The sequence below is a fragment of the Narcine bancroftii genome, chromosome 2, assembly GCF_036971445.1.
Source record: "Narcine bancroftii isolate sNarBan1 chromosome 2, sNarBan1.hap1, whole genome shotgun sequence".
Classification (NCBI taxonomy): Eukaryota; Metazoa; Chordata; class Chondrichthyes; order Torpediniformes; family Narcinidae; genus Narcine; species Narcine bancroftii.
Genome location: NC_091470.1, coordinates 291468820 through 291486945, shown reverse-complemented (window position 1 = coordinate 291486945; position 18126 = coordinate 291468820). Strand labels below are relative to the sequence as shown.

The window sequence follows — 18126 nt, the reverse complement described above, 5'->3', positions numbered from 1 at the left end:
TATCGAGAGAAGAGACCCTGGTCAGGTCAGTTAGGATCTTATTAAGTGACAGAGCAGGCTATTCTTCCTCCTACATCTTCTGTTCTTATCTAGTCAAGGTTAGCAAGAGCTCAGTTATACCATCAAGTATTAATTAGGATTTTGGAGCAAGCTCAGATCTGTAAATTTATGTTCAATCACAGACAACTAGAGTTCCATACTCAATCACTTTGAACTAAATGGAAATATGATTGTTAAAATATGGCAAATGATAATGCTGAAGTTGCCATTTGGAACACACCTTAACCTTTTACTTTTCAAATGGTATTGCACTGTTATAGAATACAAAACACAAGTAACTTGCATTCAAATAACATCTAAAAGGGGTGAAATACAACTTAGGGCACTTTACAGGATGCTAATCAGAATTAAACTGACACAAAACCCGAGAGAGAATGGGCTGTATTATGAAAAGTTTTGCCAGATGTGCATTTTAAGAGGTATCTTAAAAACTGGTTGGAAAGGTGGGTGAGAGAAGGCTTAACTAAATAATTTCTAAAACTTAACACCAATGCTGAAAATAAGGCGAGGGAGTGGGAAATGAAAGAGGAGAGGTTTGGAAGGTTTGTTGCTGTGCTGTACTTTGGGACAGACAAGACTGTGAAGCATTAAGGTGAGAATTCTAAATTCAATTTTGATTGAAACAGCATTCAGTGATACTCTACTGGGTGAACATGACTTTGTCAGAGTTAAGATATGGGCTGTGTAATATTGGATGAAATTAAATTATGAAAGGCTGAAAATGGGAGCTTATCTAAGAAGGCTATGGTATATACAGGTGTAGAGGTAATAGAACAGGGAAAATAGTTTCAGAATCAAAAGGACTAAGGTGGAAAACAAATAGGTGAAGTTGCAAAGGTAGAAATAAACCGTCTTGGAAAGGGAAAGGATATTGGTTTGAAAACTTAACTAGAATATTGAGGTTGTGAGCAGTTAAATGGAGCCTGAGAACATGGCCCAGGGATTGTTTCAGTAGCTACCAAATGAAAGTGGATGGGAAAGAGGGCTTTGGCATAAAGATAATGACCATGAAATTCAATTGTATATGAAAACGTAAAAGAAATTGAAACCTTACGTATGGATGGGGCGTGTACATTAAATACAAATTAGTTCAAACATCTTGTAGAGTACAATTTAAAAGGGGATAAAGATCACTTTTTATAACTATTGATAGAAGAGAACATATTGCTTGAAATCAATTGTTTTTAAAAATAACCAGGGAGACAGGCAACATGGTGGCCCATCTCAACATTGGCCTCTGGCAGAAGTTAGGGAGGTTGATCATTTGAATGAGGCTGATAGGTTGGAAGATAAGTAAAAGTATTCTGTCTGGAAGGAGAGGAGTTGAAAATAGAAGAGCAGGAAATTGATATGGTTAAGGGCCCTGTGGAAGAAAAACCATAGTTAAGAAAGTAGGATATCTTAAAAGCACTTGGATAGAACATCCTGTCAGATCTGAACACAACAATGCCTGCCGTTTTTACTTTCTGACCAAAGAGATACCTAAACAGTCCAAGTGAAGAGGCAATTGATTTCTTCAAATTTAGTTTATGGTATCCTCTACAATGGAGATATCAAATGTAGGTTGAGAAAATGCTTTGCAGAACAATACTGTTTAGTCTACAAATGTGACACTAACCCTACAGTCATCTGTCACTTTAATTCTTTGCCCAATTCTCAACATCTCTGTCTTTGGCCTCCTACATTGTTTCAATAAACTCAAGGAACACCTGAACATTTGTCTAAATACGTTGAAGCCCTTAGGAATTATGGTGACTTTTTTTCCACTCTATGGGTGTTTCAATCTAATTTCTTCCTCCTTTTTGTTTCCAAATGCTGGCTTTTAAAGCACTTGTTACTTTGGTTTGCAGACAATTCCCCTACCCTGCCACTCTCAGCAACGTAAAATATGCTTGTTTACTTACTTTTCTAGAACAACAGAAACATAGAACACTTGTACTCTGTGCCAAACTATTTTTCTACCTCTTTGCACTGACCTCCATCTGGATCATATCCTCCAGTCAATGCACCTGTCCAAATTTTTCATAAATGTCAAAATTGAGTCTGCATTTATTAATTCAACTGGCATCTTGTTCCACACTTCTCCCACTCTCTCTGCGTGAATAAGTTCCTCTTAATGCTCCCTTTAAACTTTTCCCCTTCACCCTTAATTCATGGCCTCATTTTTAATCTCAACCTCAGTGGAAAAAGCCTGCTTGCATTCACTTAATCTATACTCATTATAATTTTGTATACCTCTATCAAATCTCTCCTCATTCTTATGTGCTTCAGGGAATAAAGTCCTAACCTGTTTAATCTTTCTCTGTAACTCATTTCTTCAAGTCCTGGTAACATCCTTGCAAATCTTCTCTGCATTCTTTCAGTCTTATTGATAACCTTCCTGAATGTAGGTAACTGCACAAAATTCTCCAAATTTGACCTCACCAATGTCTTATACAACTTCACTATAACATTCCAACTTTGATCGATGAAGGACAATGTGCCAAAAGCTCTTTTTATGATCCTATCTACCCATGATGTCACTTTCAGGAATTATGTATCTATTCCCAGATCCCTCTGTCCTACCACCTCCTCAGTGCCCGAAGGTTTACAGTGTGTGGTGGTACACCACTGGCCTACTGCAGGGGGCAACCTCTGTACCTGCAGAACAGCATTGGGACAAGACAACACCTGGCCGGCTATCAATCAGCCGACCTGAATGGACCAAGCCCCACCCCCTCCAAGATATAAGCCTGCGCCGGCCCTTCGAGGTCACACTCTCAGAGCTCACAGCAAACAGCAGCACGCTCTCACAGCTGGCTCTGTGGAGTTTTACGTTGAATAAAGCCTGTTGTACAGTCTTTTGGCTTTTTGTGTTTGCTTCTGACCGACAGCGCACCACACAGTGTGTGTCATACCTTGCTTCGTCCTTCAAAGTACATCACATTTGTCTGTATTAAATTCCATCTGCCATTTTGCAGTTGGTTCAGATCCCTCTGCAAGGTTTGAATGCATTCCTTACTGCCTAGTACACCTCAGATCTTTGTGTCATCTGCAAACTTTCTGATCCAATTTACCACATTATCATCCAGCTCATTAATATAGATGACAAAGAGCAGTGGACCCATCACTGATCCTTGAGGTACACCACCAGTCACAGGCCTCCAGTTAGTGAAGCAATCATCCACTACCACTCTTTGGCTTCTCCCATAAAGCCAATATTTAATCCAATTTACTTAGCTCATCATGAACACTGAGAGACTGAACCTTCCTGACTAACCTTCCATCCGAGTCCTTGTCAAAGGCCTTACTAAAATCCATAAAGACAACATCGTTACTTTCATCAACTTTTCTGGTAATCTCAAAAAACCCGAAAAGATTGGTTAAACACCACTTACCATGCAAAGACCCACATTGGCTCTCCCTAATCACTCTCTATCTATCCTAATACTTGTATATGCAATCTCTTAGAATACCTTTCAATAATTTACCTTTTGCTGTCAAAAAGCTCACTGTCCTATAATTTCTTGGATTAATTTTTGATTCTTTTTAACCATTGGAACAATATGAACTACCCTCCAATCCTTTGGCACCTCACCTGTAGCTAAGGACATGTTAAATATATCTGTCAGGGCTCCTGCAATTTTAGCTCATGCCTTTTCAGGCCCTGGGGAATTATCCACCTTTATTTGCCTTAGGACACCTAGTCTTTAATCTGTTTAGTTTCCATGACCTCACTGCTTGTTTGCCTCAATTCCATAGTTCCAGTTTCCTAACTAAATGCAGGTAAAAAAAAAGCATTTAAGATCTCCCCCATTTCTTTTGGTTCTAGACATAGCCAACCACTCTGATCTTCACGAGGACAATTTTATCTCTAATTATCCTTTTGCTCATAATAAACCTGGAGAAGTCCTCATTTCTTCTTTTAGCCCTCCTGATTTCTTTCTTAAGTTTTTTTCCTGCATTTTTTATATTCCTCTAGTACTTCATTTGCTTCTTGTGGCCTATACCTGCTATACACCTCTCTCTTCTTAAACAAATCCCTAATATCCTTTCTAAAAATGAAGGTTCCTTATGCTTGTAACATTGCCTTTAATACTGACAGAAACATACAAATTGTACTCTCAAAATTTCACTTTGAAGGCCTCCCACTTCCTGCCTGAAAACAATCTGTCCCAATCCACATTTTCTAGATCCTTTCTCATTTCCTCAAAATTGGCCTTTCTCCAATTGTGAATCACATCCCATCGACCAGACCAATCCTTATCCATAATTATCTTGAAACTAATGGCATTATGATCATTGGACCCAGTGTGTTCCCCTACACACACTTTCATCACCTAGCCTGTTTAATTCCTTAATAGAAAATCCAATATTGCGCTTTATCTAGTTGGTACCTCTATGTATAATTTAGAAAGCTTTTCTGAATACATTTGACAAACTCTAAGCCATGCAGTCCTTTTAGAGTATTTTTCCTGCAGCTGTCTACTATTTCTGTGAAGATATGCTCCTCCAATTCTCTCTATTGGGTAGTCTATAATACAATTCCATTAATGTGATAATACCTTTCCCATTTCTCAGATCCACTCAGTTGACGAGTTCTCTAATCTTTCCTGTCTGAGCATAGCTGTGATGTTTTCCCTGACTAGCAATGCTAACCCTCACCATTTTATCCCTCCCCCTCTATGGCAAATGAAACACCAGAACACCTAAACATTGAGCTGCCAGTGCTGCCCCTCCCGCAACAAAGTTTCACTAATGGCTACAATGACATAATTCCACCTGCCAATCCACACTTTAAGTTTGCCTGCCTTTCCTATGGTATTCCTTGCATTGAAATAGACACACCTCAGAATATTATTCCCACCATGCACAACTTTTTGATTCCTGTCTTTGTAAGCAGTCTTAACATAATATTTTTCTAAACTTTACGATTTACTCTGGCACTCTGATTCCCACCCCCTTGCAAATAAAGTTTAAACACTCTGGACCAAAACTAGCAAACCTTCCTGCAAGGATATTAGTCCCTCTCCAATTTAGATGCAAAATGTGCTACTGATATAGGTCCCACATTCTCCGGAAGAGAGCCCAATGATCCAGAAATGTGAAGCCCTCTTTCTATCATGAAGAAAGCACATCAGCACCTCTGCTTCCCCATGAGTTTGTGGAGGTTTGGTATGACACCAGAAACCCTGGCAAATTTGTGCAGATGTAAGGTTAAAAGTGTGCTAATCAGCTGCATCATGGTCTAGTATGGGGTACAACAATACCCCTGAACAAAAGCCCTCCAAAAGGTAGAACATCACAGGCAAAATCCTCCTATTGAGAACATCTACAGAGAATGCTGCCATCGGAGAGCAGCAGCAATCATCAAGGATCCACACCACCCAGCTTGCGCTGGGTGACATCAGGAGGGGTAGCAGCTGTTCCTGGATCTGGTGGTGCCACAAGACTCGCACCATCAGATTCAGGAACAGCTGCTACCCCTCCACCATCAGACTCCTCAACAATAAACTCAATCAGGGACTCATTTAAGGACTCTTACTTTAGTACTTTATTGATTTTTTAAAAATTCTCTCTGTATTGTACTGTCAGTTTGATTCCATTCATTATCTGTTTAGAGTTCTTTATTTGTTTACATGTGTACAATTTTTGTACTACCAATAAGTGGTAATTCTACTCACCCATAGAAAAAAAACCTCTCAGGATTTTAGGTGATGTCATGTGAGATAGACAACAGACTCGCCAAGGCAAATAGCGCCTTTGGAAGACTACACAAAAGAGTCTGGAAAAACAACCAACTGAAAAACCTCACAAAGATAAGCGTATACAGAGCCGTTGTCATACCCACACTCCTGTTCGGCTCCGAATCATGGGTCCTCTACCGGCATCACCTACGGCTCCTAGAACGCTTCCACCAGCGTTGTCTCCGCTCCATCCTCAACATCCATTGGAGCGCTTTCATCCCTAACGTCGAAGTACTCGAGATGGCAGAGGTCGACAGCATCGAGTCCACGCTGCTGAAGATCCAGCTGCGCTGGGTGGGTCACGTCTCCAGAATGGAGGACCATCGCCTTCCCAAGATCGTGTTATATGGCGAGCTCTCCACTGGCCACCGTGACAGAGGTGCACCAAAGAAGAGGTACAAGGACTGCCTAAAGAAATCTCTTGGTGCCTGCCACATTGACCACCGCCAGTGGGCTGATATTGCCTCAAACCGTGCATCTTGGCGCCTCACAGTTTGGCGGGCAGCAACCTCCTTTGAAGAAGACCGCAGAGCCCACCTCACTGACAAAAGGCAAAGGAGGAAAAACCCAACACCCAACCCCAACCAACCCATTTTCCCCTGCAACCGCTGCAATCGTGTCTGCCTGTCCCGCATCGGACTTGTCAGCCACAAACGAGCCTGCAGCTGACGTGGACTTTTTACCCCCTCCATAAATCTTTGTCCGCGAAGCCAAGCCAAAGAAGAAGAAGACTCTGACAATAAATCTGAAATTAGAATCTGAAATTGTACCATCTCTATAGCCACATATTATCCTCCAGTTTCTAACCTCATTAGCACATGTTCCGATGAAAAGTCCTTGACCTGAAATGTCAACACTATTTCTGTCACCACTGCTGTTGCTTGATGTGTTGAGTGTTTCTAGCATTTTCTGTGTTTGTACACAAAGATGAGGTTACATGTTAGTAGCTATTAGGCAGATGGCACTGCATTGACAGTATAACATCAGGGTGATTTGATGTGGGAAATTATATATTGCAGTTGTTTTAAGACACAGTGAGGTGTTGTGGGTATGATGTACCAAAAGATTTAGTTAAATATGCCACCATAATGACCCTTTAAGAAATGTTTTGGTCATTATACCACCATTATACTATATCCTTGCAATTAACTTCATGCATGACTCAATGCATGATGTTAATTGCAAGGATATGGTATAATGGTAGTATAATGTATTCATCATATTCAGAGTCCATCATCTTAGTTCTTTGTTTTCTCTTTACAACTCTAAGATCCATTGAAAGTCACGTTTGTCAGGGTGCTTTAAAAATTTGAATTGAAATACACTTGTGCATTATCACACCTCAATTGATTGTTAAACTTTGAAATAAAATGCTCATATGGTAGCCAGGTTAAAAAGCCACTGACAACATTGCTCTCACTTTGGGTTTCTCACATACTAATGAATTTGCTTGTCCCAGGACATGGGCAAAATTCAATCAAACATTGTAAATGGGTAAATATAGTAAATATAAACCATGATCTAGGAATCCTCCTTAGCATACATCTAGATTTTGTCAGCTCTCTCAACACATTTATCTATATCATGTCACACCCATTCCATTTATGTTTGAAGCAAAAGAGTTTTTAAATTTTTTTTAGTCCATTACCAAATTTTAAATGATGATTAACAGGAATAAATAGTTCCCCTACCCCAAAATAAACAAACAAGTTAGTTATGTGAAAAGGATAGAAAGAAACCTGATAAATAATGTCTGCAACAGGCAGTTAACATTCATTGTTTAGGGTGCCTCCAGTTTTAAATGTTTAACAATTAATTAATCAAATGCTGTTTTATTTCCCCAATGGCAATTTGCAGGTCTACTACTAATAACTTGACATCCTGCAGAATTTGTGTGTCAATAGAGGAAGGAAAATGGCTTCCTAACCTATAAACATAATCAGAGTATGAAATATAGATAGGAACAAATTCTAAGACTGAAACTCAAGCAAAATAACTTTAATTTTGTAATAGAAGCAGAGTATGAAATGAGAAGTGTGGGGCATTTGCACATTCCCCTAGTAGTTTTCCTCTGGGTACTCTTGTTTTTTTCCCACAGACCAAATGTTTGTAGACGAGTGAGTTAATTGGTGACTGTGAATTGCCTTCTGTGTGTAGGTGAATGATCGAATCGGAGAAGAATTTCTGGCTGATGGGAATATGAGGGGAAAAAAAGAGAATAAGGTAAATAGGTGTTGGTGTCAGTTCATACTTGGTGGGATACAGCATATTTCCATATTGCAGGACTATTTGCCTCTGAGATCAACATAACAATTGTCTCTGTTCACAAGAAAAAGAGCAACTTGACATACCATGAGAACTATGTAATAGCACTAATAAATTACATTTCCATTCAGTTTTTATTTTAAAATTTGGAATTTTGGGTGGCACAGTTAGTATAGCAGTTAACGCAAGACTGTTACAGTACCAGCGATCGAGACTTGGGTTCAAATCCCACACTGTCTGTAAGACATTTATATGTTCTCCCTGTGTTTTCATGGGTTTCCTCTGGCTGCTCAAGTTTCCTCCCACCATTCAAAATGTACTGGGGGGGGGTTGTAGGTCAATTGGGTGTAATTGGGCTCGTGGGCCAAAATGGCCTATTAAGGAAGCTTAAAAATGCTCTGTGTCTCATCAAACTTCTTACAATTAATTTTTTGTAATTAAACAAGATTTTTGAGGAATCAAATTGTTTACTTTTACCTCTCCGAGGTGTGTGTGTGTGTGTGTGTGTGTGTGTGTGTGTGTGAGATCAGTAAACTAGATGAATGGAGAGTTTAGTACATTTATTATTCTAACACGGTGACTAAACTTAGAGATCACCTTCTGCTTTCCAAACCACAATGTCGGAAACTGTATACAGCTTTGCTCTAGAAGTTTCAATTTAGCACCATTGAAGTGTAACATTACCCAGTTTCAATAAATTGAAAATCAAAGACACTCAGATTTCTGTCTAAGCAGGGCATCTTAGCATATCTGGAATAAGTATACAATTATACAATTCTTGAACAAAACAGATACTAAAAATATTCAGAAGCCACAAAACAGCATAATATTTACAACCAATTGTGACATAATTAACAGTTTCCATGATAATTTTCATATTTCACTTTAATATATCCTCATTTCACATGGAATAGTCAAATGCATAATAAACAGAAGAGATATATGCTTTCCAAGATGAAAGTCAAATATCATTATGGATAAATGTGTTGTGAACCCAGTGTTACAGGACATTATGAGCAAATGATTCAGACCCTGAACTTGCAACATATGTAGTTATCAAAGATGATCAAACATAATCAATTTTCTTCTACCAAAGCTTAACTTACATACACAACAATAAACTTAAGCAAAAACAAAAGCTTCCTCCAAATCTATTAGAAAATAGGCATACAGCTTCCCAAATAAAGAGTGCATCAATAATTAGCAAAACCCTAAGCAAGAGTGATAGGTTTAAGAATTAAATTTTTAAAACCAATTCAAAGAGAAAATATAAATAGTTCAGTGAATTGTATTATAGAAATTTCATAAGTAATCAAAATTAGACAACAATGTACCACTTGTTGCAATTCAAGGAGCATACATAAAATGTTTTATTTGGAACATTTTCAATTCTGCAGAACAAGTGTAGAAAGTATAACTAATAATAGAATATAAATAAACTGTGGCATAAAACTCAAGTAATATTAAATTATACCTGACAAGGATAATCATCTGAGTTAAGCAATAATATATTTCATAGTTCTTGTTGAGATCATAGGGCCATTGTGAACATAATCACTGTGCCTCAGTGTTTATGGTTATTAAAATTTGGATGGAAAGTATGTTCATTTAGTACCAAAAGCTGACAATAATCTTTCCTGATAATGCAGGAAAGTGCTAGATGAACTCAGTAAGTCAGGCAGCATCCATACAAAGTAAAAGGCAATCAACATTTTGAGCCTTTTCTATGCCTGATATGCTGAGTTTCTCCAGCACTTTTGTGTATTGCACTGGATCCCAGAATCTGCAGATTTCCTTATTTAAAATGTCCTGATAGTGGTCAACATTTTGCAGTCATGTCTATAAGAATACAGTAATTTATCCATTGGATAGCTATTACAAACATTTCATATATTTAATTACTTCTTACAATAGTAATAAAACATGATACAGTATATAGAATATCATCATAATTATGGGACTGTACCTTGGAGAAGGCAGCAACAGAAATTCCACTGGTTTTGATCTATAAGGAATGAAAACAAGAATGGACTTTCTTGGACCAACAGTTGAGATATTGTCACATACTGCCAAGTTCTTGAACCAAACTTATACGACCCAGGAAATAGCAATGATTGCAAATGTACAATATATAGCATTGACAATCCTTTTGGTAAAATTAATGTTGACATGGTTAAAAAGTTTTGGTTTATTTGTATAGTCTTTTTTACAAGAAACACATCTTACCAAATTGGAACACATAAAATTAAAAAAAGGGTGGATGGGGCAAGTAATATCATTATATTGTACAAGCATTATATTGGATTGGAGCAATTAAACCTAATTCCAAAAGACTTCTCCATCATATAGGTTCATATGGGCATTATACATGTGGCACCAGTAGAAGCCTCCTCCAAAATCAGAATCAGGATTTATTGTCATTAACAAGTCATGAAATTCAGAGTTTTGTGGCAGTATCATAGTGCAAACATACATAACCATCTTACAACTTTAAGGTTAGGGTTATGGCAATAGTCTAAAATGGAACCAGGGTGTATCCCAGATGTACATTAGACCTATAGCTTTATCATTAAGGCTGTCTATTTCTTCCTTCATAACCTTACACACCTTCATTCTCTGCCATAAGAGATGCTGACTCAGTAGCACTAGATAACAGCACGAGATATTAGTACCACTAGATATTAGTAGCACTAGATACTAGATCAGGACCTTTAAACAGCCGGCGCAGGGTCATGGCCACGTGAAGGACTTAGACAGATGTGTTTTGGTTGAACTCTCAGTGAAGAGTAGTAAATAGATGGTCAAAACTTGAAAATCAAGATTTACATAATCAAAAATATATAAAACCAGCATGAAGAAGCCAAGGCAGCTGAGAACAAAGATTGAAAAAACTCCTATTCAACCGGGAACATCGGGTGAAAGACTGAAAGGGAGTGATGCAAAAATGGTGACGGGATTGGAAGAACCAGGTAAAACTGGGGAGTCGGGTCAAGAGCTGAACATCTTCCTTGAAAAAATGGAGAATTTGAGTAACTGATTTATAAGTGTTGAAACAGTGATGAGAGATATGATGGAGAAAATGACAGAAATAAAAGAGATTGTTGAAGACCTGATGGAGAGAATGGGCTGAGCAAAGTTTGAATTAATGAAAATGCATGAAAAACTCGAGGCTTTGGAAAAAAAAAGCCGAAGAATGGGAGTCAGATAAACAAGAGCAGCTTGAAAAAATTGACCATATGGAGAACTTTAGTCAATGAAATAATGTCCAAATTATTGGACTAAAGGAAGGAATCAAGGGAAGAGACCCAGTGAACATTTTTCAAAAATGGATCCCACAAGTGTTGGGAGAAGACATATTTGGAGAAAAACAGCATATTGATAGAGGTCACTCAACTCTTGGACCCAGAAGATCTGGTGACCAGAGACCAAGACCAGTTCTGGTGAGACTTTTAAGTAACTTAGAAAGGGAAAAAATTCTGCGAGTAGCCTATGACTACTGCAAACAGAATAATGGCCTGCCTGAGGTTGATCATGAAAAGGTACTATTTTTTCAAGACTTTAGTCTGATCTTGATTAAACAAAGAAAAGAATTTGAAAATGTGAAAAGACAACTACATGTTAAAAACTTGAACTACTCAATGATATATCCTGCGACTTTGAGGGTTGAAGTAATGGAAGGGAACCAGTGATTTTTCAAGATCAAGAACAAGGTGGAAGACTTTCTGCCAAGTTCATAAAGATAAAAAAATCAAGATTTCTGAGGGAGAAGGTTGTGAAAACATTTATAATGGAATGAAGTAAAATTAGTAAAAGTTGTATATTTTTAAATTTATTTTTACTAAACCATCTTGTAGTTATTGTTTAAAAGTAAAATGTATAGAAATACTCAAGGAGAGCTCAGTAAAAGGAAAAAAATCTGGGAAAAGTGGTAGCAGGGTGGAAACTCCGGTCTTAGGGGGAAGAATGGCACCTGGAAAGGAGTATTTAAAAAAATGGCACTAAAGGGAGGGATTCTTCTTCTTCAAGAGATTCCGTGGGCTTTTATCGAGGACTTTCTGGGCTCTATGTATACGTCACCATTCGGGCAGGGACATTGTGTGTATTTCTTAAAGGGGAAGGATCACTTTATTATTTAAAGAATCAAGGAGATTTTACAGTTAAAAATACTGTTTTAAAGAAGAATATGGATAGAATATTAACATTTATTAGTTTTAATGTTAATGGTATTAATGGGATGGTGAAGAGAAAACGGGTCTTGGTATACCTCAAAAATTAAAGGCAGATATAATTTTTTTACAAGAAACACATCTTACCAAATTGGAACACATAAAATTAAAAAAAGGGTGGGTGGGGCAAGTAATATTATCTTCATTTGGATCAAAAAACAAGAGGTGTAGCAATTTTAATTAATAAAAATATACTAATAATAAGAGACATTAATTGATCAAGTTGGAAAATTTATAATGGCACATTTGTAAACTTTATGCAGAATCATGGACGTTTATGAATATTTATGCCCCAAACTATGATAATGAAGTCTTTATGAAGGACATCTTTTTAAAAACTGCAGGTGGAAGACAAATAATATTGATTGGAGGAGATTTCAATTTTTGCTTAGATCCAATATTGGACAAATCAGCGAGAACAGTAATAAGGGCGAAAGCTGCAAAAATGACTGTCATTTATGAAGGATTTAAATTTAATTGATATATGGAGACAGCTCAACCCCTTAGAAAGAGACTACTCATTCTATTCAAGGGTACATGATTCACATTCAAGGATTGACATTTTTATGTCTGCCCAGCTACAAAGTAGAGTGATAAAACCGGAGTACTTGGCAAGACTTATCAGATAACTCATCATTAACGTTATCTATTATAATAATGGAAAGCAAGAAAGTATGTATAGATGGCACCTTAATGCTACTTTATTAAAGAAGAAAGATTTTTGTGAATTTTATTAAGAGACAGATAGAAATATTTTGTGAAAGAAATCTTCCTCCTACTGACAATAGTTTTCTAATATGAAACACACTTAAAATTTACTTGAGGGGACAAGTTATTTCTTATACTAAAATTTTTAAGAGAGAATATGTGAGAGACTTAGAAGGTTTGGAGAAGGATAAATTGGAAAAAGAATATCAGATATCAGATACATAAGAAAAATATAGAATATTGGAAAACTAAAAGTTATAACATAATACACTACAAACATATAGAATGGAAAAGAATTGATATTAAAAACTAAACAAAAATATGAGCTAGGAGAACAGGTGCATAAAGTATTATCTTGGCAGGTTAAAACATAGGAGTCATCCAGAATGATAAATGCAATAGAAACAGAAGCTGATACTATAACATACAATCAAAAATAAATAAATAATATGTTAAAACAAAACTATATGAAACTATATAAATCAGAATTAGTAGGAGATGGAAGAATTTTTAACAAATGTTGAACTTCCTAAACTAGAAGAGAAAGAGAAAAAAATGACTTAGATGAACCTTTTATAAGGGAAGAAATAAAAAAAGCTTTGGATACTTTACAAGCTAATAAGTCAAGATACAGATTAGAACAATATAATTTTCTACACCAATTATACCTCTCACCACATCAAAGTAGGAAATATTGGAGATGTTATATATGGAATAGAAATAGGAATGTTTGTACATGCTACATGGTCGTGAGTGAAGGTGAGACCTTTCTGGAAGTATATTTCTGATATACTAACAAGAATAACAGCTGGCCTTTGTGGATGACCCTTTATCTTTTGGGAAATTTTATTGAAATAAGTAACAAACTAACCAAATTCCATATTTCATTTGTTAAAATAGCTTTAGCTGAGGCTAAGAAATGTATTGTCATTACTTGGAAATCCAATTCCCCTCTACAGATAGCATGATGGAAGACAGAGATGAACAGTTGTATACCTATGGAAAAATAATCACATATAATCTAAAAAACAAATATGACATATTTATAAAAATATGGCTACTATATTTAGACTATATATGGACCAAAATATAAATATAGAAAAAACATTGCTACTATTATAAAAATATGTGATCTCCCCAATGAAGACTTTTTTTTAAACTATAAGCCCTAATGGTGTAATGATTTATACTGTTAAGGCGCGGGAGGGGTGGAGGGTGAGGGGAAGGAGTTGTTGTATTTTGTTTATTTTTTGGTAAGAAAAAGCTATATATATCTTGAAAATGGAAAATTTAGATATGTGTATTGTGACAGATTATATCATATTTTATATTATATATAGATTTATTTTTTAAGGAGATAGATTGTGGGAGTAGTGTAGATCACAAACAAACACAAACACTTCACAAAACAGATCTTATTTGAAATGACAGAGCTCCGCTCAAGCCAGACAGTCCAGGCTCCAAGTTCCTTTGCAAAAACTTTGAAGAATGCCTATAGAGACTTCACTAGTAGGTGTTAATTGGACATACTGTGGAGTAATGGATTATTCTTTTGAAAGCAACAGATGAATAGATTTAGAAGATTGGGTCCAGTGCAGCAATCTGTCTGAATGCAGTTTGCTGTTCTAAGAAGATCATGTGGTTTTGCAACGCTGAAGTAGCTGTATTATTATTAATACCAATTGCAAATTTCATTGTAAAATAATTAAATTAAATTAATTATTTTTTTCTAAATCAATTGCTTAGAATTCTGGATGGTTGGCAGATAATGTATTGATAGGGATTCACTGAAATCTTAAACAAAGGGAGATTGAAGGAGAGGTAGATTATTTTTAAAAAGGGCAAAATTCCATAATATTAATGACTGAAATGATGACCACCATTTTGACCACATGTGGCCTTGTTCTATTAAGTGTTGACAAATAGAATAATTTAATGAAAATACCAAATCAAAGAAAATTGGTTATTCTAAACCATATTCCAATGTTTTTGTTGGGAGTGTCTCATATAAATATTGGATCTAACTGGGCACTTTAATGTATATAAATGCTTTGAACAAAAGTAATTTTAAAATGTATATGATAGTCATGCCAATATCACATTCATAATTTAATTTCAAGATTATATTGCTAACACAAAATGACATTTTGCCATTTTTCAATGAACATTATTAAAGTATTGCAAGTATTTATGGTTAATCCTTATCAACCCCTCCAGTCTTCCAACAGTTGCAAGTAAGCATGAACTTCATCTAGCAATAGAACTTTAATTCTGGCAACATACTCACAGATTGCAATTGAAATGCGAGGAGGAACTTCTCATCCAAGATCTAATTAAATAAGTTTTTATTTATATATAATGGCTCATTTGAGTGTTTTGAATTTGCACAGTTAGCATATTGGTTAGCAAAATATTGTCATAGCACCAGCGATTGGGAACAGGGTTCGAATCCCACGCTGTCTGTAAAGAGTTTGTACCTTCTCCCTGTTTCTACAAGGGTTTTTCGCTGGTGGCTCCGCTTTCCTCCCATCCTTCAAAACGTACCAGGGGTTGTAGATTAATTGGGTGTAATTGGGCGGCAAGCGTTCATTGGCCAAAAGGGCCTGTTACTATGCTGTATGTCTAAATTTAAGAATTGCAATAAAATATCTTTTATTTGTGTCAAAAGCACAATAATATTTAGGCAAAGATAATGTACGATAAACTTAATTGCCTAGATCTTTGAATATATGCATAAAAATATAGAGGACTAGAATATCAATTCAATCAGTCACAACAGGTTATAATCGTCAGAGGCAAGCCTAGGCTTTTCTTATTTTGATGTTAGTACTGGTTATTAGTTATGGTTGAATTTTAATCAGACTCAAGCACAAGTGTGCTCTCCAGATTTTTATTTAGCTCATTAACACTGCTTCAGTTACAGAAAATGAATAGTTGAAAAAAGTGGAACACAATATCAAACTCTCAAGCATGAGGGAATAAAGCAACAGGGAAAGGAGTAGTCTGTCAATCATGCTTGATAGCAAAAAAAATAGTTCATATTTAATAATATGGGAAGAAGAAATTTTCCTCTGTAAGGTTTTAGAACAACATTGAGTCAGCATTACAAACTATCTGCAAAATGTGCTTTGTTTTCTTAACCATCTATCTGTCCTTCTTGATAAAGGGTCCAGACACAAAACATTGACTTACCATCTCTACCTATGGATGCTGCCTGATGTGTTGAGACCTCCAGCTTCCAATTGTTTACTCTCTGCCTTTCTACTTTTGGAATTTACACTCCAAAATCTCTCTGTCTTTTAGAGTTCTTAGTATCTTACCCTTTATCATGTAATCCCTTATCATGTTTGGTTCCCCCAATTACATTACATCCTATTTTCCTGAATGAATTCAATTTGCTATCTCTGAACTGTTTGAACACCATTTCATTTCTGCATTATTAAACTTTAGTCCATGCAACACCAAGTTTTGAATAATTTGTATGCCAGTACTTTTACTAATAATTACCTGCATATTTAAATTTAAATCATTAATATATTCCATTTCTATGCCAGGAACCTGGTACCAAAATTTGTGGAACCTCGTTGCACATAGTCCTTCAGTTAATAATATTCTGTATCAGTGAATTTTTAAGCTAATTGTGATGGATTATGCCATATTTTATATTGTATATAGAAATGCTTTAAAGGAGAACATTGTGGTTTTGTTTTAGTGTAGTTCACAAACAAACACTTCACAACACAGATGTCATTTAAAATGCTAGAGCATTTTGAAGAATGCCTGTAGAGAATTCACAAGTAGGTGTTAATTGGACATGCTGTGGAGTAATGGATTATTGTTTTGGAAAGCAACAGATGAACGGACTCAGAAGATTGGGTCTGGTGCTGCAGTCTGTCTGAGTGCAGTTTGCTGTTCTAAGAGGGTCATGTGGTTTTCTCTGAGAGAGAGAGAGAGAGAGAGAGAAAATTCAGTTCTACATTTCTTAAGTTCATTAGCAGCAGCTGGGACTGGAACATGACAAGCTGGCAAGCTTGTGGAAAAACCCCATTTAGGAAGATGGGTTGTGAGTTCTAACTTCAGCCTGGTCAAAGGCCTTGTGGTCCATACAAGAGGAGATGGCTGGCTATGTAGTGTTTTGCCGGAGATAAGGGAAACAGAAAAGGAACTCTGTGATGACCTGAAAGAAAGAGGTTATCATCTGGAAAACCCTGATAGAGCAAGCTTCTTTGGCAAGACACTGAAGTGGCTGATTGGAAGAAATCAGTTTGTGTCCAATAAGCAACAAATCTCGTTGAAAACTGACAAGGCATTTCCTGAGTGGTAATTATGTACCTTTCAAGCATCAGAACCTGGTGAAGATTCATAAATGTTAAATGTACATTATAAGAATTGCCTGATACCAGTGAACTTGGAGGAGTGAGAAGTGAGATTGGACTGTGAATCAAAGAACTTTTCTGAATTTATACACACATTACATAAACTTAAGCTTAGAATTAGAAGGAGGTTAAGTTAGGTGAAATTAATAGTAATAAGTTAAAGTTTGATCCTCTTTTTATGTTTAAAGAAAATTAAAAGTAACTTTTGTTTAAGTAACCATTTGCCTTGGTGAATTTCTATTGCTGCTGGGTTTTTGGGTCCTCTGGGCCCATAACATAATTCTACTAACCTTTCAATCTCAAGGGCCTTTAATTTCCTGATCATTCTGAGCTTTAACAAGGCGTTATACATTCTCATCTCCTCCTTTAGTTAGCTGTACTGTTAATTGGGTTTAGAGCACATTTCACCTATTCTTGTCTGCTTAATATCTTCATGGAAATTCTTCACAAAGGTTCATGAGAACTTTTAGACATAAGGGGAAAACGTGAAAATGATTAAAGAGTGACAAAAATAAACTAGTTTATACAATAATGTCCTTACTATTACCTCCAGGCACCTATTACATTCCAGTAAATCAGGAAAACCAATTTATATGTTAGTAATCTTTATTTTATTGGCCTCATTCACTGGAAAATGGATCCAGATGCAAATTAAGTGCATGAAAGGTAGACTGTCGAGGCAAGTTAAACATATTCTGGGTTAACAAAAGATTAAGCAGAATGATTCACAATCTCTTGTTTAAAAATGGGAGGTGATTTCATGGA

The 18126-nt window shown here is 36.3% G+C and overlaps 1 protein-coding gene across 15 annotated transcripts in view; it reads right to left on the bottom strand.

The window, feature by feature from the left end:
- The window catches only part of ppp1r42 (protein phosphatase 1, regulatory subunit 42), a 107549-nt gene that overhangs the window by 9122 nt on the left and 80301 nt on the right, over window positions 1-18126 (bottom strand). For 7 of the 15 annotated variants that reach the window (XR_011352256.1, XR_011352255.1, XR_011352257.1 and 4 more), the window contains one exon: window positions 10018-10056. The exons of 2 other annotated variants lie outside the window; for them this stretch is intronic. Coding sequence is in view for 8 of the 13 variants with exons in the window: in XM_069921326.1 (XP_069777427.1) it covers window positions 10018-10056 (39 nt within the window). In the remaining 5 variants the exon portion in view is untranslated. Of the gene's footprint in view, window positions 1-6593; window positions 6696-7829; window positions 7975-10017; window positions 10057-15579; window positions 15608-18126 lie in introns of those variants that run through there. 6 more of the 15 variants (XR_011352260.1, XM_069921327.1, XR_011352258.1 and 3 more) reach the window with 6 other exon arrangements.